Source organism: Leptidea sinapis, chromosome 3 (genome assembly GCF_905404315.1).
Source record: "Leptidea sinapis chromosome 3, ilLepSina1.1, whole genome shotgun sequence".
Taxonomy (NCBI): Eukaryota; Metazoa; Arthropoda; class Insecta; order Lepidoptera; family Pieridae; genus Leptidea; species Leptidea sinapis.
Window position 1 is genome coordinate 6823358 of NC_066267.1, and position 24664 is coordinate 6848021.

General features: G+C 34.8%; 1 protein-coding gene across 2 annotated transcripts; it reads left to right on the forward strand.

Annotated features, from left to right (window-relative positions):
- On the forward strand, window positions 1-24646 carry LOC126979446 (uncharacterized). 2 transcript variants are annotated; one of them, XM_050828758.1, is made up of 2 exons: window positions 1-157; window positions 23481-24646. In XM_050828758.1, exons 1-2 carry the CDS (start codon window positions 119-121, stop codon window positions 24549-24551), a joined length of 1110 nt encoding a protein of 369 aa, XP_050684715.1. In that variant the 5' UTR covers window positions 1-118; the 3' UTR covers window positions 24552-24646. The 2 variants fall into 2 exon arrangements, with proteins under 2 accessions (XP_050684715.1, XP_050684716.1); XM_050828759.1 differs by lacking the exon at window positions 1-157 and adding an exon at window positions 9585-9692.
- The last annotated feature ends 18 nt before the right edge of the window (window positions 24647-24664 follow it).

Sequence of the window (24664 nt, forward strand, 5' to 3'; positions counted from 1 at the left end):
TATCTCTAGACACCAAGTATTAAGATGTGCTAGTCGTCGTACACGTTCCGTGTTACGCAGTGAAATTTTTAATGCACAAACTATATATTAGTATTTTACTGTGAAAACAAGTGAAACAATGAAGTTAACTTGTGTTATTCCTGGATGTTCGAAAATTGTAAGTAAATTGTAAAATATTCATAAATTTTATTCAAAAAACAATTACAAGACTGTTTTTTAAGAAAACTTTACTTTAAAACTCGTTTTAAAAATTGAAATTGAAAACACCCGCGCATATATCGATTACGCGATAAATTATAATTTTACCTCTTTTTTTTGCGACATAAATTTTATTTGTTACATAAATTAGTTATTTTCCAAATAAGTCTCGTCAATACCGGCCAGCCATTTCTGAGATTAGCTGGAACAACAAATAGACGAACGCTTAATAGCATATAATTACTTGCAAATTAAGGACATAATTTAGGAAAGTATCAGCATAAAAAATAATCATTTAATGTTTGTTACACAAATTGCTATTGTTCTTTCTTAATAAATATCAATCAGCGACAAACGATTTTCATTTGGCGACTGCGCGAAACTGACGCATAGCGCCTTATCAATGCGTATCAAATACCTTTATCAGTATTCTGATAACTTACATTTTACAACGTCTAAATATATGTGTGGTTATACCATTAAATTAACGTATAAAAGATAGCACTTACTTGGGATATCCATCGCGATCGGTCCTGAGCATCTCTTTTGATTTCACTCTGAGTCTTTCCAATGTTTATCGCCTCGTCAATGACAGTCGCGTTGGGATCCCTTCGGAGTGTATGACCTATTCAGCTCAATTTAGGTCATTTTATCTGTTGGTCGATTGGGACTTCATGACAGCGTTGCCAAAGATCAATGGATATTTTTACGCGTCATTGAATACCGAGGATATTGCGAAGTCATTGATTAACGTAAATCTTGAGTTGATGAGAGATGGGCTTGGACCTTCTACGTCTCACACCCATACAGCAATATGGTCTTCACGTTGCACCGGAATATCTTGAGCTTAACTCTCCGTGTTAGCTTCGGTGATTGCCATACGGATGGAGCCCATGCAAAAGATGCTCGTGCTTGCAAAGCATGCGCATAAAAGATAGCACCAATGTAAAATTGTGAAGACAAAACGCCGATATTTTCATATCGAGGATTAGGAAATCCATTCGGTAAATGTAAAATTCTACTAGAATGTTTATATTTCCTTTAGCCGAGTGATTTGAGGAAAGAGGAGATTATTGAATTTATTCTTGTGTTTATTAACACTTTGCTTCCCTGTTTCAATATTAATAGGTCTTTGAGAGAGTGCTTTAAAGAACAATCCAAAAAGATGTTATATATTTAAAGGTAGGGGAAAAACATTCGTAATTTTTTGTTGTGTTTGCAAAAGTGAAGAATTCGGGGTGTGGGGTTAGAAATGAAATATTATGACTGTATTAAATGGCAGGAACCAGGTTTTTTATATTGGCGCCTATTTTTGCCGTTAATCAGTAATGTGTAAGCATTATTGTATTTCGGTCTGAAGGGCGCCGTATCTAGTGAAATTACTGGGCAAATGAAACTTTACATCTTATTTCTCAAGGTGACGAGCGCAGTTATAGTGCCGCTAAGATTTTTCGAGTTTTTCAAGAATCCAGAGCGGCTCTGCATTGTAACGGGCAGGGCGTATCAATTGCCGTCAGTTGAACGTCTTCTCGTCTCATCATTTATCGCCATAAAATAAACCGTGAGGTAGCCGCCAAAGGCCATCTGCAACACCTGGACCTCTAGTCCAGAGATGTGCCTTTAAGGTGGGAAATACACTCTAATATGAAGGTCCCTAAGTCGTATCGGTTCAGGAAAACTGCAGCCGGTAATTGATTTCTCAAAGTGGCTGTGCGAGGCAGGAAGTTCCTCACAAAACACGCGGTTGTAGAATGTCAAACATTAATATGATGTGCAATTTCGTAGTTTGATGCGATGTTAGGTTATGGTTTAGGTTTAGGTTACTCCAAGTTTGAGATATGTATTAATTATACATACATTATAAAGATATTAATTCAAACAAATCAAAACAAATCTTATAATTATATTTACAATACTATGACAATAAATAAAAACTTTGACTTTGACTATGATGACATTCATTAAAACTACAATTAAGGGGAAGTGAGCCAAGAATACTGGCAGCATTTCCACGTTGGATACCTAGGCTGATCAGTTGACCGAAATCTATGGACGGTGAGGAATTCGAACCCGCGCCTCTTTGGTATTGCGAGATTATGTTGATATGTTTAAATTAGTGATATAACATTTAAAATCTGTAGATTTCTTTCTTTTATTAGTATTTAATTACTTTTTTTTTAACTAACACAAGCAAGTCCAAAAGTTTGAAAATTTTTGGTGAGTTTTTTGCATACATAGTATTAAATGCCATTCCACCATAACCTCCAATCTCAGTTGAACGTCGAGACTGTATTGACGCTCACTATTATATTACATACACCTATAAACACGGTTTGAAGTTGACGTAGAACTATGGAAGTTTAGTTTTACACACTAGATCCGGCTTCCCTCAACCGATTTCTTTCCGTCCTCCGTTACAAATAGTTCTACGACTACATCGGACCGTATTTTCACGGGTACGGATCGGATTCGGTTCGGACGTAGTGCGAAAGCGCTCTACGTGTCAGAAAAAATAAATTCCCTTCAATAGGACATGTTATGCTAAACATATATAATTAAGACGTACTTGCTTTTTTTATGAAAATGAATATTTTGACAGTATAGATTTGTTTAACTGGTCAATTATCGCAACAAAATCAGGTTTTCAGTAAATTTTCTCTTTTTTGTATCATTATATCTTATTAAGCTTTCATAATTCGTAATATTATTATTATAAACTTATAGATAAGAATAAATCAATAGAACTTATAGTAAATTAAAAATACAGACTGCATTAATGTAAATTAAGAAAATTCCAGGTCAGTGTAAGCAATATAATAAATTTATTTTGTGTAAGCACTGTTTTGTTTCTTAAGAATAAAATAAATAAACAAATAAATTGACATATAATGTAAAATGCAAACAATACCTGTTTTATTACGGCTTCTATTAGATACTTGTGTTCGTGGTATCTTGAAACCCAATGGTATCTTTCAAATTTTGTAACATACGCTTCGTGTTATTTCACATTGAAATTAATAAAATAAAAATACTTACTGATGATATGTGACCCCAGTGTCTTATTTATTTCTTGTAGTATTATTTTTACAAAGTTTTACTACGCAACCCGGATATTTAGTTTCAATTAATACGAAAATTTAACAGAACATGTGGCATGTCATACGTTGTTCGAGACTGGCTTGAGTACACCCACTTGGGCGTAGTATAGTTGCCGCACTTTGCGACTACGCCTATGACATCCAGTTGGAGCGCAGCGGAGACCAATCCTTAATCTAAGTTTATACGAAGTGTTTACGTAGCTCTCGAAGTATCGGTAATATTTTCACAAAGTCCGATACTTATTTACCAGATTGCTTAATATATTCTTCGTATTTGATAATATGATAATATAATGTGAGAATTTTTCACATTATTATATTTTACAGCTATGACGGACCAATGTCCGGACATACAAGAAGTACACGATAGTAGATAACCAAGTCATACAATGAATTTCGAGAACAGCGGGAATTCCAATTTATTTGTTAATTTTAAATTATGTATTCCACCTTCGCACGACACGCTACAAGTATACATGATGTATAAGGATATCATCCCCACCATCTGGATGTGTGGCGGTCCTCCACAGTGCGGATTTCAAGGAGCTTTCTTCCACATACTACAAAGCTGTGGAACGAGCTTCCTTGTACGGTGTTTCGGGGACGATACGACATGGGTACCTTCAAAAAAAACGCGTACACCTTCCTTAAAGGCCGGCAACGCTCCTGTGATTCCTCTGGTATTGCAAGAGATTGTAGGCGGCGGTGATCACTTAACAACAGGTGACCCGTACGCTCGTTTGTCCTCCTATTCCATAAAAAAAAATTATCTGTATATAAAACCATTAATCTTTTCCAACGAAGTGGTTCATTCATTCATCAATACTTAATACCTACCAGCTGTGGAATGAGCTTCCTTGTGCGGTGTTTCTAGGACGATACGACATGGGTTCCTTAAACACGTACATCTTTAAGGGCAAGCAATGCTCCTGTGACTCCTCTGGTGATGCAAGAGAACGTGAGCGGCGGTGATTACAGAGCATGAGGCGACGCGTTCGATCGTTTATCCTCCTCTTCCATTACTATTCTGAAAGTGAAAACTAATTCAGGTGTGTTGAACACTATATAATAGTGTATTTAATACAACTGAGCCATCATGCTCTTCAATGTTATACTCGGTCGGTTAATCGACTCGAATTTACTAACATAGCCCAGTAACAGACGCAGCACATATCACCCAGGAGTGTTTTTCTTTCTTTTGCTCGAAGAACATATTATTTCCTGGAGCCTTACCTGTACAATAAATTATATAAACAAAATAGGAGTTCTAACTTGAAAACAATAATATAATAATATAGACACAATTTTCACACAAATTATCTTGCCCCAAGTTAAGCATATATAGCCTGTGTTATGGTTTACAAGACAATGATATATTTAATACAATATACTTACTTAAGCATACATATAAACATACATAAATACATTTAAACATCCATGACTCGGAAACAAACATCTATATTCATCATATAAATGCTTGCACCTACCGGGATTCGAACCCGGGACCTCTAGCTTAGTAGGTAGGATCGCCAACCACTCGGCTATACAGGTTGTCGAATTTTATTTATTATATTTAAAAGAAATTTTAATTATTATATTAAAGTTATCCATTTTCTTTTCTTACATAGCACACACATATCCATACACACACACATACACACACACGCTCGAATTTCTTTTATTTTTATTTTGTATTATCATAGAGGAAGAGACTGGACCTGGCCTCACACAGGGTATCCTTGTGTGAGGCCAGAATACTTGTAAAATTAAATTTACTTACTTTGTACCAATGTATACTTTGTAACAGATATTTTGTAACAAATATGTAACTAATACGGTACCCCAATAAATTATTCTATTCTATTCTTATACATATTACATATTATCTTAATATTTAATTCACAACTTATCTTAAGCTAACTAAAGTTGAGTAGCTTTGTTCCCAAGGCATAGTCATCGAAATAGTGATATATTTTGTAACACCGATTTTAACGATATTTTAAACTTACATATTGATAGAATAAACAATATAAATTAAATACAACATCAAAATCCACTCATTCAATGAATGAATCTAAGCTATTAAGTAACTTTAACACAAATTGTACCTTTATTGCAAATAAGTACCTACAGTTATATTAAACAAACCCACATGAATGAGTATCGCTGACTCACCGTACTATTGTTTACGTGTTCTATCAAATTTCGTGACTTTCGTTATTTCAACCTCTTTGTGTTTTGCGAACGACAGGAGGCAATTATAGGGTCATTAATATGACGTGTGATTTCTGTTAACTAAGTGAGATAACACCAATATGTTTTCATTTATTTGCGAAGAACAAAGTAATTATAATGGACGCAATCTGTGAATTTAGTATTTTTGTATATGAAGCCTTAACGGACATGAGATAAGAAGCAATCAAGATAAATGGACTAAAAATACTATGGAGAGAATATGATTTTTTTTTTTTTGAAAATACGGGACGAGAATAGCAGGACGTTCAGCTAATGGTAATTGATACGCCCTGCCCATTATAATGCAGTGCCGCTCAGGATTCTGTAAAATCCCAAAAATTCTGAGCGGCACTACAATTGCGCTCGTCACCTTGATACATAAGATCTTAAGTCTCATTTGCCTAGTAATTTCACTAGCTATGGCGCCCTACAGACCGAAACACAGTAATGTTTGCACATTACTGTTTCAAGGCAGAAATAGGCGCCGTTGTGGTACTCATAATCTAGCCGGCATCCTGTGCAAAGGAGCCTCCCACTGGTAAAAAATATAGACAAGCGATACGATGGGAAAATGATTTTAAAAAGATTGCCGGACCAACATGGAGAAGAACAACTTACGACAGGAAAATGTGGAAAGATCTGGAGGAGGCATATGTCAGCGGACAAACGAGCAATGATTAACATAAGATATAGTATATATTAGGTAAAATTTAATTATAATCATTTAGTATATTAAGTTGAAGCATAAGCTAAAAATGTACCTTTTTCAGTTTGCTTGTAATAAAGGATTCATTCATTCATTTATTTAAGTATTAGCAATAAGACTTGGTTTCACCAACTAACTTTAAAAATAAAAAATAATATGTTAAAGTACCGGTTAAACAAATAATGTGTTGTAACATTTGACAATTTTTAGATGACGTCATAGCTGTAACCATAACCGTCCAATATTCGCCGGTTGAAGCTATTGTTAATGTTAAGCAGCTAATTAGCGACTTGTTAAGAGTTTCAAATAAATATTTGATGTTGATTTGATATTTCACTTTTTAACTTTAACTATTCTAAGGAATAGGAGGGTGCAACACATTTTGTAGTCTGAGATAAAGTCAGTGTTTACGTTAAATTTGACCTAAACTTAAATATTAAAATTAAATAATTTATATTTTTATTTGTAATTGATTTCAATATTATGCACTTGGTAAATTTTTATTTAAAATGGAATCAAGTGATTTATTAAATCAGTAATAGGAATTTATTACTGATTGTTTACTGATTAACTGTTATTATTTACCTAAAAGGCATAAAAGGCATTTATTTTCTCAAAATTGATTCCTTTAGGATTCTTTTTGATGTCATTTCTAATATACTAGATACTACTACCGCTTCGGAAACAAATGGCGCTCTGAGAGAGAAGAAGCGGCGCAAGAAACTCTCCCGGCATTCTTTTTTTTTGCGTTCTTTTCAATAAAAATATACAATATTGTATAGTCATTTCTATCACTATAAAATAATCACAATCTAGTCCCAGGCTGTCCGATCATTTAGATATTTAGCTGTGGAGTAATAGGATTTACGACAGAGCCATTTTTTTATAAAACATTTAAATTTATTTATAGATACTGCCTGAACAGTGGCTGGGACTTTATTATAGAAGTGTATACATTTATTAAATATATACTACTATTAAAAATATACAATATTGTATAGTCATTTCTAACACTATAGAATAATCACAATCTAGTCCCAGGCTGTCCGATCATTTAGATATTCAGCTGTGGAGTAATAGGATTTACGACAGAGCCATTTTTTTTATAAAACATTTAAATTTATTTATAGATATGCCTGAACAGTGGCTGTGACTTTATTATAGAAGTGTATACATTTACCCTTAACGCTATTATGTATCTTATGAAGCATACTAGAACTAGTTACAAGCCATCCCTTATTTCTAGTGTTATAATAATGAAAATCACTATTAAGAGCAAAAAGGTGACGAATTTTGTGAACGTATATAAAATTTTCATAAATGTACTGACGATGAACAGTCATTATATTTATTTCTTTAAATTTTTCTTTGAGAGACTGTCTATAACCAAGCTGATATATAGCACGAACTGCTCTCCTAGAATGTGTTTCGAGTTAGTCCACTGTGCATTTTATATAGTATACATTAATAGTTATCTATAGAGACCAGATTTCAGAAGTCTTTTGTGGGGCGATGTATATGCTTTTACAACAAGATCCCAGAAAATTAAAAAAACAAAAGTATTACGTTATTCAAAAAAATTGTTAAAAAACATTTGTGTGGTAAAGGTTACTATAACATAAATGACTTTCTTAATGATACCACAGATTGGAAATGGAGTGACCGCCCTCAGACTATTAAATAATAAGTTTAATTGTACAATATTACTTTGTAAACATATTTTTTCGATGAAAAAAAAAGCCCGCTGAGTTTGTTGCGCCCGTTCTTCTCAGGTCTGAGGCATTCATTTTGGAATGGGCGGTAGTTTTTGGCTTTCAATAAGTGATGTCACATCCTATTTTGAATAAAAATATTTGAATTTGAATTATATGCATCATAAAAAGGTTAAAATATGTATGCAAATATGCATGAAAAATGGACAAAAAATGGATGAAAACTGACAGAATATGCAACATTAAATGATTAGTTTTAGTAACAAAAAGTTTCACTTTATTCATTTTAAAATTTTGTAAACACAAATAATCAAGTATTGTTCCAAATGTTCACTAGTAAGATTGATTAAAATTTTTATAATTCGAAAATAATCACTCCACGTCCACTGAGGTAACTGGGCAGAATTTGAACTTGGGTTCCATGTTAGCACTTATATTTTCTGTCAAAAGTTCTGCCTTCCCATTAATAAAACTAGATTCGCCTATCTTATCTATTCTCTTTTCTTGTAATTTGGTTATGGCAAATTATAGTGCAGACGATTTCCTGTAGAAATACTAAAGACAACAGATTCATTGTCGTCTGAGTGAATAATCTAATGACAGTTGTCTCTTGCGCCACATAATAATATAACAAAATTGTAATATATAACATAATATACGCTCGATATAACAAGCAAATTGATACTTAATCGCATCGTTAAGTTCTCGGTGTAACGCAACGCATAAATTCTTTTTCCTACACACGCCTAGAGGAATTAACACGCACCTTAGCACCAGGAGTTCTTAGTAAGGAGGAAAATATGCAATTAGTGCTGAGGATAGCTTAAATATGCAAATAGAATAAAATATAATCCGATATCTAGTTATCACTTGATGCCATCGCACCACATTTATCACATTTAGACATAATGTTTTAATCTCATTTCTTGTTACTTCCAAAAGTGTTTTTCTTAGATAATTAATATGTCTAGATAGAGTATTTTGCTGTTAGCAACTGTTAAACCATAAAAACGGGTCAGGTTTAATACTTCATTGTCAAGCTACCAGTGGGAGGCTCCTTTTGCACAGGATGCCGGCTAGATTTTGGGTACCACAACGTTGCCTTTTTCTGCCGTGAACCAATTATGTGTAAATAATATTGTGTTTCTGTCTGAAGGGCGCCGTAGCTATTGAAATTACTGGGCAAATGACACTTAACATCTTATGTCTCAAGGTTCTCCTTGCACAGCAATTGCGAAGAATTTTTTGATTTTTCAAGAATCCTTAGCGGCACTGAATTGTAATGGGTAGGGCGTGTCAATTACCATCAGCTGAACGTCCTGCTCATCTTGTCCTTTATTTTCATAAAAAAAATTGTTACACTTGCGATTTGTATTAGTGTGCGTGAATTGCTCAAAATAGAGGTTTAATTGTTCACTTGACTGTATTTTCATTATAATACTGAATCATATATACAATCAAATCTTTAGCATTGATAATTGATATCAACATTACAAAGCTATTATCATTGATAAGAATTTAATACGAAGTCTCTGCGTAATCTGTGATAGGGCTAAAGGAGAAGTTTTTATCTTGCTCACGCGTATGGGCTTAGTGAGGGACGGCGAATTGCTGATAAGAGTAAATTTTATAATGGTGCCAGTCGTATTTGGCCTCAGGATTATGAGTGAGTGGGTCATTTGAATTGGACAGGAAGGATCTTTGTGTATTTGTGACTATATATTGACAGACAGTACAAAAATGGTAACGTACAATTCTAATGTTATTCATGTTATCAATTAATAATGTCAATCTAGAAATAATAAGAAAGATTCTCAAATTTTTTTTTCAATAATATTTGATGGCTTAGTTGATTTAGGAACTCAACAATTTTTTTACTGCCAGATCTTTATTTGTATATAAAAGTATTATTTAGTTTCCTTTTTGATTTAATTTTATACTGTCGAGAAATATCATGATTTTTTTAAACTATTGTTACTTTAAGAACTCAGCGTCCCAAAATAATTTAGGTGTGCCGTGGGAATTGCAACAATGAATAAAGGTATTATGGTATAATGTAAAATTACTGGAATTAATTCATTGAAATGTCTAAACAAAGAGCTTAATAGCAACGAGGTTTTTTTAAGGATATTTTTTTTAAATATAAATTTTATTTTGAAGATTATATGCCTAGTTAAGTTATGATATTTATATTAACTTAGACTCCTACATTGTTATATATACAGCCCTACTTGTTGTTTATTTTACTGTGGTAAATTTTACTACTGATAATTCTGGAGTAGTTTTACACAAATCATTGTAGGTAGGTATAACAGCCCTACTTTCTTGAGGTAAATTTTAATATTTATATTTCTGGAGTAGTTTTAAGTACATAAAAAATAATATAGATAGTTATAACAGCCCTACTTTACTGTGGTAAATTTTAATATTAATATTTCTGGAGTAGTTTTAAGTACATAAAAAAATATTATAGATAGTTATAACAGCCCTACTTTACTGTGGTAAATTTTAATATTAATATTTCTAGAGTAGTTTTAACTACAAAAAAATATTATAGGTAGGTATAACAGCCCTACTTTACTGTGGTAAAGTTTAATATTAATATTTCTAGAGTAGTTTTAAGTACATAAAAACATTATAGGTAGTTATAACAGCCCTACTTTACTGTGGTAAATTTTAATATTAATATTACTGGAGTAGTTTTAACTACAAAAAAACATTATAGATAGTTATAACAGCCCTACTTTCTTGTGGTAAAGTTTAATATTGATAATTCTGGAGTAGTTTTACATAAAAACATTATTATAGGTAGAGGTATATACATACAATGCCCTTATGGTATACATATGAGTTATTATATATTAATATTTATATTACTTTTATTATGAAAATTATTTATATCTCAAAAGGTAACTGTACCTATATGTTTTTCGTCCAGAGTGGTAGCGACACCACAAATATTTCTGCTGTAAAAAACAGTGCGATTGTAACGTTGTCTTGTTTTCTTTGTTTCGAGAGACATCAGATATTCCATCTTTAGTCTCAGGATGACGAGCGCAGAGTGATGTGATCAGGGTTGTATCACGTTGCGCTATTCTTTAGAACATTTTTTTTTTTTTTTTATTTGGGACACAAAACAATTACAAACTAGATGATTACATTAGAGGAAGAAATAACATAAATAGTACTGAGTGCATAACAAACGACAATGTCCACGGGTTACTATTTGAGTGTTAGGTAACAAGAAAGAAAAGTAGTTATTACAAACAGATGTTGCTTACAATATTATTATGATGTTACATATAAGTCTCCAATGAGAATATTTAATTTCATAACAATGAGATTTAAGTTTAAATTTAATTAAATAACATTAATTATGATGTGTTGGGCCTTATATTATATTATGAGTGTTGATGATTGCCAACGTCAAGTTAGTTATCTGCCGACTGTCACTTATTTTCATAAAAAAAGTCTCAAATTCAAATATTTTTATTTAAATCTGATATGAAATCACTTATTTAACGCCAGAAAACTCACATTTGAAAATTAACGCTCCAGACTTGAGAAGAACAGGCGAAAGAAATTCAGCGTGCTTCTTTTTTTGTTATAATCGAATTTGGGTGCCCATTGGCAGGGCGTATCAATTACCATGCAGTGCCGCTCAGGATTATTGAAAAACCCAAAATTTACACTACAATAATTGTGCTCGTCACATTGAGACATATGATGTTAAGTTTAATTTGCCCAGTACTTTCACTAGCTACGGTGCCCTTCAGACCGAAACACAGTAATGCTTACCCATTACTGCTTCACGGCAGAAATAGGCGCCGTTGTGGTACCCATAATCTGTATCGGCATCCTGTACAAAGGAGCCTCCCACGGAAATTTCGTAATACATTTGTTTATATTGTACACATTTATCTATTTCAAATCAAATCAAATCAAAATAACTTTATTCATGTAGGTCACGGAAATGACACTTTATTGAATCTAGCGCTACTTCGTAAAGGGTTGAGATAATGAGAAGAAGTAGCAAGAAACTCGTTGCCACTCTTTTGATATCAAGATTTACATTTCCATTGATTTACAAATCATTTCAATTACAATATAATATGTAAAATGATGCAACAAACATACTCAAACGTCAAAAAGTCAATGCTTTGCACGAGTAAGTCAAAAATGTAAATTAATACAAAAGTTATTGAGTACAGTAGCTGCATCATCCACACACACCGTAAATAAATAAAGGTATGCTGTGAGCATTTTATAAGCGATTATAAATAATATATTATATATATAATATCCGGACGACCGAGCCTTGCTAGGATTTTTAAGAATGTACAAAACTTGAACAAAAAAAAAACTAATAGGACTTCTGGATTCGAACCGGGGTCTTCTGCTTTCCGGATCACCCAATGTCCCATCTGAGCTATAATAGTCTTGTATATAGTGGCGAAATTTACCTTTGTATTCTAATGTTATTGTAGCTGTTTCTCATTCAAACATGGATAAAACCATTTTTTTTTAATTGAAACCTAGCTAGATCGATTTATCACCCCCGAAATCCCCTGCATACTTAATTTTATGAAAATCGTTGGAGCCGTTTCCGAGATTCAGATTATATATATATATATACAAGAATTGCTCGTTTAAAGATATAAGATATACTAGCTGACCCAGCAAACGTTGTATTGCCGATATTAAAATCGCGATACAAAAGTAACTGTTGATCGTAGATGGGTGAAAATTTGAAGTTGTATGTATTTGTTGCTGACTCATAATAAAACAAATTTAAAAAAAAAATATCAAAAAAGTAAAAATAAAATAAATTGGCGTGGACCACCCTTAACATTTAGGGGGATGAAAAATGTTGTCGGATTCTCAGACCTACCCAATATGCACTCAAAATTTCATGAGAATCGCTCAAGCCGTTTCGAAGGAGTTAAACAAACACCGCGACATTACAATTTTATATATTAGATATATATATATTTAAAAAACATATGTTTTTTTCCACAAAGTATAGTATTCGTAGACTTATTTTATAATTTTAAATGACTATAATTGTAAGGTCAGCTCAAAATTATCAAAGGGTTAAAAGTACTTCGTCGCTTCTGTAAAAGGGACCATTAAAAGGTTAAGAAGTATTTCGCGGTTCAAACATTGAGTTACACATGTTTATAATAAGATAAAAGTATTCTTTTACTCTTTCATGTTTTTGTTTTGCTCGTCTTAATTTACTGATGCTTGCGGTTTTAACAAAGCTTAACTCTCAATCTTGACTCATATGAAATTTAATCGCATAAATCCTGTTTAGAATTTTGGTGATTAATAAAAATGAATAATATTTACTTACATTAAGCATTGGTCTCCGCTGCGGTCCAACTAGATACCGCAGACGTAGTCGCAAAGTGCGGCAACTATTAGTTGCCCAAGTGGACGTACTCAAGCCAGTCTCGAACAATGTATGACGTTGATGTGCCACACTATTAATTGAAACCAAAATGCTATATAGTAAAACTTTGTAAAAATAGTACTACAAGAAATAGTACTACAAGAAATAAGAAAGACATTGGGATCGCATATCATCAGTACATATTTTGTATTTTATTAATTTCAATGTAAAATAACACGAAACGTACATATACTGTATATAAGCATAGACTAATAACTCTATTATTCTAAGCATATAAGTTACAAAATTTGAAAGATGCCACGCACATAAGTATATTTACAAATAGCCGATACACACTACAATATAAAGTTGCCGTATTAAAAAGGCTATTGTTCTCAGGTAGTGCGGTATCTAGTTGGAGAGACCAATCCCTAAATCTAAGAATATTAAAGTTATTATATATAAAAATTTGGTGTTACGTTGTTCTCATATTTTTAATCAAATTTTTTACATATTTGCAGTCTTACCCAACTACACAGATAATTGGTTTTTGTTTTTAAATTTTGGACGCACAGACCTGTCAAATTACGTTATATTTTTATTTTATAAATATTAATATATTATTATTCCGATATTAATAATCTTGTAAAAAAAAATTCCATCGTGGTTTCATGAAACCACCAAATTTATTTTTAATACAGAGTAAATAGCTATTATACTCAGTGTTGAAGTTTATGAGATACATTTTGCTGACAGACGCATGAAAAGACATGTTTTATTAGTAGGGTTCCCATTTATCTATTTATTTTATTTATTTATATAGTTACACTCAAAACACACCATTATATAATCAAAATTTTAACAAGTACACAAGATATATAGTACAACTAGCTGACCAGACAGACGTTGTTCTGTACATAATAAATAAAATACCGTTTTTGATGAATTTGTCAATAATTTTTCATTATAACATAATAATATGCTCCTTGTTGTTATAATGAAATTGTTTCACAGCAGAACTGTCAAACCGCGCGTCAAAAATACTCTCACAGAAAATATGTCCAAACAAAACAAATATTGGAAATAAAAATAATTATGGGTCCCAAATCGAAATAAAAACTATCCTATCTCTTAAGTTGGACTAAACTGCACTCCATGAAGTAATCCCCATTGAAATCCGTTCATTATTTTAGGAGTCCATTGGGGACAAACATTGTGACACGAGATTTATATATATTAAGATTAAGATAAGACATGTCTTTTCAGGTGTAAACAATATTTACAATAGTGCGTTTAAGTTGAATAATGATTAAACATATTAAATTAAAGAAATGAAGTGTTAAACAAGAATGGTGATGAAAAACAACTTAATTACATTTCTATTATAGAAAAGAGAGGTATGAATATAATCATATTACAACATTTATGCAACTATAACAAAATTTATGAAATAAAACCGACGACCTCTCGCGTTCCGCGCGAGCGCTCTTCCACTGAGCCAACCGTTCAAATAACATAAAGTTCATAAATATTGATGTGTTTGTTCAACTCTCAGATTTTCTCTTTGTTTTCAAATTTATTTGTGTAATTAATCCCAGAAGTTAGGGTTAAAGTGAGGGTTAAAAAAAATTAAAATAATTTCCTTTTAAAATAAGTCGTGGCACTTTTAATATATATTGTTTTTTAAAATATCAGGTATGAGGGATATCTATATATATATATATATAAATGAATTGCTGTTCGTTAGTCTCGCTAAAACTCGAGAAAGGCTGGACCGATTTGCCTAATTTTGGTCTTGAATTATTTGTGGAAGTCCAGAGTAGGTTTAATAGATGAATAAATAAGAAAATGCTGCTAAATTAAATAAAAAAATATAAATTTGTTTTTCCTTTGATGTGTCCATACAAAAATTCTATGAAAGAATTAATTGACGTGCGTCAATAAATTTGGCAGGTCTGCTATGAACGACAGCAGGGTGCATATTTTACGAAGTAATTTTTGATGTTATGATATATTATCGACAAATTCATATAAAAACATTATTTTATATATTATATACAGAACAACGTCTGTCGGGTCAGCTAGTTTGAAATAAATATAGTATAAAATACAGATATTAGCTCGGCGTAGATCTATCCTATTATAATTGCACACAGCTCTAGACTCTGAACCTCGAGAGCTTCATCAAACATAGGATGTGTGTTCGTTTGAAGTATTCCCACGTTCCAGGCCATATTAATTAAGGATGAACCATAACGTAAATTGTTCTAATCTACTTTAAGATGCGAACACTTACATTTCAACTTTGCCCTAGATTAAAATGATAAAATATTACCGTACTCATTCTAACAGTTGTTGTAGTAAAAAGGATGGTTATTATTAAATATAAACGTGAATTAATTAATGATTTATTTAAATGAGCATTTGTAGCCCACAACATTGGACAAGGGAGGACAACTCTTGCAATATCATACAAAATAGGCAACATTCACCAAATATAAATGTTACTGCTTTAGATAATCATAATACAAAGCTCATAAATATTGTTCACCAGAATATACAAGGTATCTCAAGTAAGGAATTAGAAATTGAACTGTTTTTGAGCTGCTGTAATATAGATATATTATGTATAACAGAACATTGGCGTAAGAGTCATCAGCTCCAGTTTAGTTTAAGAGAACATAAAGTAGTCAGTTCGTTTTGTAGAAGTAGGGCTATACATGGAGGTTCCCTAATTATTATTAATAACAGACTAAAATGTAAAATTAGGTTAGTGTCGAGGACCGGAGGCCAGTCCCCCCCCCCCAAAAAATATGAGAGCGGTCCTAAAAAAGAAAGTACCCCAGGAGGGTACCGGCTCTTGTAGAGCCGGAGAATCCCTCCCCGAGCATTCGCGCTCGGGCTGCCCCTCGTATTCTGGGGAGGGCACAGTACCGCGTATGTCACAGGACAAACAGGGCAGCAACACCACGGCACCCCGCTCCACGCTTAATGTGGACTTTTGTAACATCCGGGGAATTCACTCCAACTTAACCGCCGTCCACCACCACCTTGAGACGGCGCAGCCGGCCTTGTGTTTCCTTACGGAGACGCAGATATCTCGACCTAGCGACACGTCATATTTAACGTACCCCGGGTACAAAATTGAGCATAATTTCATGCCTCATGCCGGGGTATGTGTGTACGTTAGGGAGGATATCTGCTGTCGCCGTCTCGGCAATTTTGAGGGTAGGGGCCTGTCTTCTCTCTGGCTCCGATCTATGCGTGTGTCTACAGGTCCCATACTGGTAACGCAGAAACGGATCACCTCATGGGCTGCGTTCAAGCGGCATTTGATGACGTGCTTGCTCAGATCCCCTCCGCTGAAATCGTAGTCTTGGGTGATTTCAACGGGCACAATGCCGAATGGCTTGGATCACGTACCACAGACTACGCAGGGCGATCTGTGCATAATTTTGCATTGGCGTATGGTCTGTCCCAATTGGTTGAGTCGCCGACGCGGCTCCCGGATGTGGATAGCCACATGCCGTCCTTATTAGATCTTCTGCTGACTACACATCCCGATGGTTACCAGGTCTCTGTCGACGCCCCTCTCGGAACGTCCGACCATTGCCTGGTCAGGAGTGTAGTGCCTATCCGACGCCAACGTCGCAGACCACCAGCGACCCGCCGCGTTTGGCACTACAAGTCGGCAGATTGGGATAGGGTGCGTTCCTTTTTTGCATCCTACCCTTGGGGCGGGGTTTGTTTCCCTTCGGATGATCCTAGTGCCTGCGCCGTTGCAGTAGCCGATGTGATACTGCAGGGCATGGATATTTTTATACCAAGCTCTGTAGTACCGATCGGTGGCAGATCACAGCCCTGGTTCGATGCGTCAGTTAAAGCAGCATCTGACTGCAAAAAACAGGCGTATCGAACTTGGGTTGCGGCGCTGGGCTCAAAGGATCCGAACTGAAAAGTTCTGAAGAGGAAATATAACCGTGCCTCCAGATTTTTTAAGCGGCAAATCGCCCGTGCGAAATCGAAGCACGTCGTCAAAATTGGCGAGCAGCTTTCCAGTTACCCGACCGGAACACGCAAGTTCTGGTCGTTGTCGAAAGCTGCTCTTGGTAACTTCAACCAGCCGTCCATGCCGCCGTTGCACATGAGGAATGACACCCTGGCCCATACGGCAAAAGAGAAAGCCGATCTCCTGTGCACTCTTTTTGCCTCCAACTCGACTCTTGACGACAACGGAAAAACACCGCCGACCATACCGCGGTGTCAGAGCTCCATGCTTGAAGTACAGTTCCGACAGAAAACTGTTAGGCGAGCTCTGTTTTCGTTGGACATCAGGAAGTCGAGCGGGCCGGATGGCATTTCTCCAACCGTGCTTAGAATGTGTGCCCCTGAGTTGACGCCGGTGCTAACGCGTTTATTCCGGCACTCTTATTCAAAAGGCGTAGTCCCTGATTCATGGAAGTCAGCCCTTGTCCATCCGATCCCAAAAAAAGGAGACAGTTCGGATCCGGCAAACTACAGGCCTATTGCTATTACCTCCCTACTCTCCAAAATCATGGAGAGCATAATTAACCGCCAGCTCTTGGTATACCTTGAGGGTCACCAGTTGATCAACGACCGGCAGTACGGCTTTCGCCATGGTCGGTCGACTGGCGATCTTCTGGTATACCTAACACATAGATGGGCGGCGGCTATTGAAAGCAAGGGGGAAGGCCTGGCAGTTGGTCTGGATATAGCGAAGGCCTTTGATCGTGTATGGCACAAGGCGCTCCTCGCAAAACTTCCATCATTTGGGCTTCCCGAGAGCTTATGCAAGTGGACCTCCAGCTTCCTCACTGGGCGCAGCATACAGGTCGTTATCGACGGTTATTGCTCGAATCCCAAGCCCGTGAACGCTGGAGTGCCCCAAGGCTGTGTGCTATCTCCCACGCTGTTTCTTCTGCATATCAATGATATGTTAAACACCGCTAACATGCATTGCTATGCGGACGACAGCACTGGTGATGCCGTATACACGGGCCATGCAGGTCTCTCTCGGGAAAACGTCGACCAGTGCCGGGAGAAACTTGTGTCTTCTATCGAGTCCTCTCTCGAGAAGGTCGCGGAATGGGGTAAGTTGAACCTTGTCCAATTTAACCCCCAGAAGACTCAAATTTGCGCGTTTACCACTAAAAAAACCCCATTTGCCGTATCACCGCTCTTCGAGAACACTTCCCTTAAAGCCTCGCCTAGTATCGGAATACTGGGTCTCGAAATCTCGAGCAATTGCCAATTCCGTGGCCATCTGGAGGGCAAAGCCAAACTGGCTTCAAAGAAACTGGGCGTCATAAATAGAGCACGGCAATACTTCAAGCCGGCCTACATTCTAGCGCTCTACAAAGCGCAGGTCCGGCCTCACGTGGAGTATTGCTGTCATCTCTGGTCTGGCGCACCCCAGTATCAGCTCGATCCATTTGACCGCGTGCAACGCAGAGCAGCTCGAATTGTCGCGGACCCAGTACTCTGTGAACGGCTGGATCACTTGGCGTTGCGTAGAGACGTCGCTTCATTGTGTGTCTTCTACCGCATTTATCACGGAGAGTGTTCCGAAGAGCTGTTCAACCTGATTCCTGCCGCCGAATGTCACCTTCGCACGACACGCCACAAGTTACGATATCATCCCCACCATCTGGATGTGTGGCGGTCCTCCACAGTGCGGTTTTCAAGGAGCTTTCTTCCTCGTACCACGAAGCTGTGGAATGAGCTTCCTTGTGCGGTGTTTCCGGGACGATACGACATGGGTACCTTCAAGAAAAGCGCGTACACCTTCCTTAAAGGCCGGCAACGCTCTTGTGATTCCTCTGGTGTTGCAGGAGAGTGTGGGCGGCGGTGATCACTTAACACCAGGTGACCCGTACGCTCGTTTGTCCTCCTATTCCATAAAAAAAAAAAAAAAGTTCTGTTTCAAATAATTATTGTTAATTACGTAATGTAACTATGTGAACTTGAAACTTAATTACCTTATTTTGAATATTAAATAAAAAATTAACTTGTATATTTTTAAAAAGCTGAAGCTGTAAATGTTGATTAAAATAGTAGCAATGAGTTTCTTGCCAGTTCTTCTCACTAAAGTTCAACCCATTCCGAAGTGGCGGTACATATAAAGAGAAAAGAAAACTTTTACATTCATATACGTCATTTTATAGACCTACGTGAATCAAGTGATTTTGATTTGATTCGGGTTATATTCGTATTTTTTTTATTAGAATCACTAAACGGGATACACTCTTAGTATTGTATAAAACAGAAAAATACGTTAACATGTAGGGGCGAGTGCCTCCTTCTGGAAGTGAACACATAATGCTTTTAAATGTGTTCTAAATTTTATATAAACCTATAAATCATAACATTTTGCTTCAAAGTAGGCATTTAATCTATTAGGAATCAATTTAGTCACAACTCAATGTCAGCGTGTCAAAATTTGAAATGAAATGAAATGAAATGAAATGAAATGAAATGAAATGAAATGAAATGAAATGAAATGAAATGAAATGAAATGAAATGAAATGAAATGAAATGAAATGAAATGAAATGAAATGAAATGAAATGAAATGAAATGAAATGAAATGAAATGAAATGAAATGAAATGAAATGAAATGAAATGAAATGAAATGAAATGAAATGAAATGAAATGAAATGAAATGAAATGAAATGAAATGAAATGAAATGAAATGAAATGAAATGAAATGAAATGAAATGAAATGAAATGAAATGAAATGAAATGAAATGAAATGAAATGAAATGAAATGAAATGAAATGAAATGAAATGAAATGAAATGAAATGAAATGAAATGAAATGAAATGAAATGAAATGAAATGAAATGAAATGAAATGAAATGAAATGAAATGAAATGAAATGAAATGAAATGAAATGAAATGAAATGAAATGAAATGAAATGAAATGAAATGAAATGAAATGAAATGAAATGAAATGAAATGAAATGAAATGAAATGAAATGAAATGAAATGAAATGAAATGAAATGAAATGAAATGAAATGAAATGAAATGAAATGAAATGAAATGAAATGAAATGAAATGAAATGAAATGAAATGAAATGAAATGAAATGAAATGAAATGAAATGAAATGAAATGAAATGAAATGAAATGAAATGAAATGAAATGAAATGAAATGAAATGAAATGAAATGAAATGAAATGAAATGAAATGAAATGAAATGAAATGAAATGAAATGAAATGAAATGAAATGAAATGAAATGAAATGAAATGAAATGAAATGAAATGAAATGAAATGAAATGAAATGAAATGAAATGAAATGAAATGAAATGAAATGAAATGAAATGAAATGAAATGAAATGAAATGAAATGAAATGAAATTTGCAGGAATCATTGTACTTAAGATGTTAGCAATATAATGGATAATCCAATATGTTTCGTCAATTGACATGCAAAATATGTTACAAAATTGTCTAAACACTACTCGTACTGTTATACCGAAACATGTCGGATTTCACAATGATATCATTAATATTTATAAAATAAAATTTTAAGATATTATAATATGAGACGTAAATAACTTAATAATTCATTTAGTACCTATGTATAATATTAACAAATTCAATGTCATAAAAGTATATTAATTTACATATATTATTATCAAATAGACTAATTCATTTTGTATTGAAAAATTCATTTAAACTATAGAAGCACTTATTTGTTAACCACTGATGCAGTCTTCTTTTAAAAACTTTGAACGGTAAATCTTTCAATTCATTGGGCAATTTATTATATATTTTCACAGACATGCTGTAACAATTTCTACTAAAAGATGCAGTTCTACAGAAGGGCATTATGAGTTTATTTGGATACCTTGTGTTTAAAACCTTCTGGCTTTTTTTTTGTATAGAAAGTTTGGTCAGTTTTAGAAGACATGGACCACCTTTTAAAACTAACCATAATTTGTACTCCAAGGGGTTCACAACTGGGTTAGAAAGGGCAGGTCTGCAGCTCTTTTGCAGTCCGGAACGTAGACTTATTTTGACCAGGTACAGAAAGTCCAAGGTACTAATGGTCCAAGGATCTAAGATACATTTTGGCTAAAGTCTTCACTCTTCTTTCCACTGACGCACAATTGTAATCACGTTGCACTTTTCCCACAACTTTTTTTTTATGACAATGGGGGAGGTGACGAGCAAGACGTTCAGCTGATGGTAATTGATACACCCTGACCATTATAATGCAATGCCAATTGCCTTTACAAAAACCCAAAAATTCTGAACGGCACTACAATTGCGCTCGTCACCTTGAGACATTAGATATTAAGTCCCATTTTCCCAGTAATTTAACTAGCTACGGCGCTCTTCAGACCGAAATACAGTAATGTTTACTGCTTTACGACAAAAATAAGCGCCATTTTGGTACTCATAATCTAGCCGGCATCCGGTGCAAAGAACTCGTGTAGCTATGAGCGTAGATATTGTCAGTTTAAAGGAAATTTCTGTTCTTTTTAACTGTAGGGATTCATCGTGACATCAACGATATAATCTCCGACGATCTTGAGACATCTTTGATGATACACGAAAGCTTCATTTCTCGTGATAAAAAATTTTTGATTTTCTTATAAAGGGCAATGGAGAGGGCTATGCTCTTAGTTTCCCTGCGAGTTCGAATCAGAAATGAGGAGATCCGTAGGAGAACAAAAATGGCCGACATAGCCCAGATGATTGCAACCACGTACAGTAGTGTTAGTAGGCCCCCCACAACATTGATCGACGATCTGGTCATGAGCCCGGGAATACGTTGGATGAGGGCAGCGCAAGACCGATCGTCGTGGAGATATTTGAGGGAGGCCTTTGTCCAGCAGTGGACATCTTCCGGCTGATGATGATAGGATTTCTGGGTTAACAGTGTTAACAGCCTAATTAGTTCTTACAGCACGAAGTTGCCCCGATCTTTTATGGTGTTCGACAGAAGATATAATAAATACCGATGATACGCCATACGATATTACGACTGATACCTAGTTTTTAGCCAAGCAAGTGTCTTCAAAATGACCCGCGGCTCTACACCCACTCTTTGCAAGGCAATCACTGCAATTCTGTTTTCTTTAATACCCAGTGTCATTATTATCTGTTTAATCGTGGGAAATTACTGAGGTTTATATCATTATAAACGTCTTCCAAATTTGAATTAATATTTTTAACAATATTTATTGGCCAAACTAATTATTTAAATTGTAGGAATATAAAAAACAGAATACGGAAATCTTTGTTGTTAACAGATTACCTTGATTATATCTTTATGTTACCCAGATAAAGAGAATTTTAAGTTAAAATGATATTTATATTTGTTATAAATTTGTCATATTTATCAAATTATTCTAGTTGATGACCAATTGAAACGATATAATTCTGTGAAAACAAATATATGACGCGTCTATTGGTTTTCGTAATCATTTCCGATTACGACTTTATCATTTCTGATTAATAACTATTTTTTCAAGTTTTAAGTAAGACAGCAAACAGTCGTAAACAATTATTCGTTGAACATTTTCATTATTTTTCATCTTCTTAGTAGTTGTATAAAAAAAACAAGTATCGATTAGTGACTTAACAAAAATGATTTATTAGAAAAGGTTACCTATCATCACGTGACCAACCTATCCACGTGGCAACCTTTTGTTGATAAATTATTTAAGATAAACAATTAACGAGAATATGTTGAATATTAGAACACGTTCAAAAATGATAAGAACACATAATATCCGCAATAAGTCTATGTTTGGAAACAAAATTCAAAGAACAAATATTGATAACTAATATTATTTAAAATATATTTAGTTATAGTATTCTGTCAAAAAATGGAATGTGGAATGAGCTTCCATGTGCGGTGTTTCCGGGACGATACAACATGCAGGGTACCTTCAAAATAAGCGCGTACACCTTCCTTAAAGACCAGCAACGCTCCTGTGATTTCTCTGGTGTTGCAAGAGAATGTAGGCGGCGGTGATCACTTAACACCAGGTGACCCGTACGCTCGTTTCTCCTGCATTTCCATGAAAGAAATGGATAGCGAAAAACCTTATTAAATTTTCAAAAAGCAATAACTATTAATAATTTTATATTCTCTCTTTTCAGAGTAAGCTCTTCAGATCAAAATCGAATGATTTTGAAAACGAAGCCTTAGAAATACACAATGAATACAGGCGTGAACATGGAGTACCACCACTAGTTCTTAATAAAGAAATATGTAAAGTTAGTCAAAAATGGGCAGAAGAACTTGCTAAAAAGGATTCTATGTCATACAGTCTCAACCCAGATTTTGGAGAAAGCGTTTATTGCGGCTGGTCTTCTGATCCCCAAATCAAAATACGTGCACGAGATTGCCTTGAACGATGGTATAATGAAATAAATGATTACTCATTTGGTAGAGAACCTGAAGTTCTCAACTGTGGTCATTTTACTCAAATAGTATGGAAAAGTACAAAGGAACTTGGGATCGGAACAGCTAAGAGCAAATCTGGCAGATTATATGTCGTTGCTAATTATTATCCTCCTGGAAACTATGGAGGCCAATTCGTTAAGAATGTTTTACCTCCAGGAGCACTACAGTTTCGATCATCATCTAGTTTAAGTGTTTCAAGTTCACTCCGTGAAAGTAATAATAATATTGCGCCGACATCCTCACAGCGATGTAGTAAAAATTTTAGTGATTTAGCTGCAGATTTAGTTACTAAGTTTAAATCTGTTTCTATCGGAGGAGAAAAATTTGAAGAAGAGTTCTTAGGAGCTCACAATGAATTTAGAAGCAGACATCGAGTTCCACCTCTAGAGTTGAATAAAAAGCTATGTAAATACGCAGAAGAATGGGCTAAGACTATATCAAAAAATGGAAGAGTGGAACACAGAGATCAAAACGAGTATGGTGAAAATATATTCTACGCTTGGTCTACTGATCCTGCGTTTGTTATAACTGGAAGAGATCCAGTAGATAAATGGTATAGTGAAATAAAAAACCATGAATTTGGAAAAGAACCAGACAATTTAGGATCGGGACATTTCTCACAAGTTGTTTGGGAAGATACTCGTGAAGTTGGTGTAGGTGTAGCAAAAACAAAAGAGGGCCAAATTTATGTTGTGGCCAACTATTTCCCGCCAGGTAACGTAATAGGAAGTTTCGCTGCCAAAGTTCACCCACCTACAAGTTAGTTTATAAAGTCCCAACATGTTTACCAAAGTTTGCATTCCAAAGATGTTGATATATTATTTAAGAGCGTACTAAAGTAAATGTTATTATAATTTTAGTGATATTTATTTATTTC

Excerpts from the sequence above, each read along its gene's own strand:
- LOC126979446 (XM_050828758.1), top strand. The coding sequence starts at position 119 with ATGAAGTTAACTTGTGTTATTCCTGGATGTTCGAAAATT. Across the intron at positions 158-23,480 it reads TTCCTGGATGTTCGAAAATT|AGTAAGCTCTTCAGATCAAA; the intron begins GTAAGTAAATTG and ends CTCTCTTTTCAG.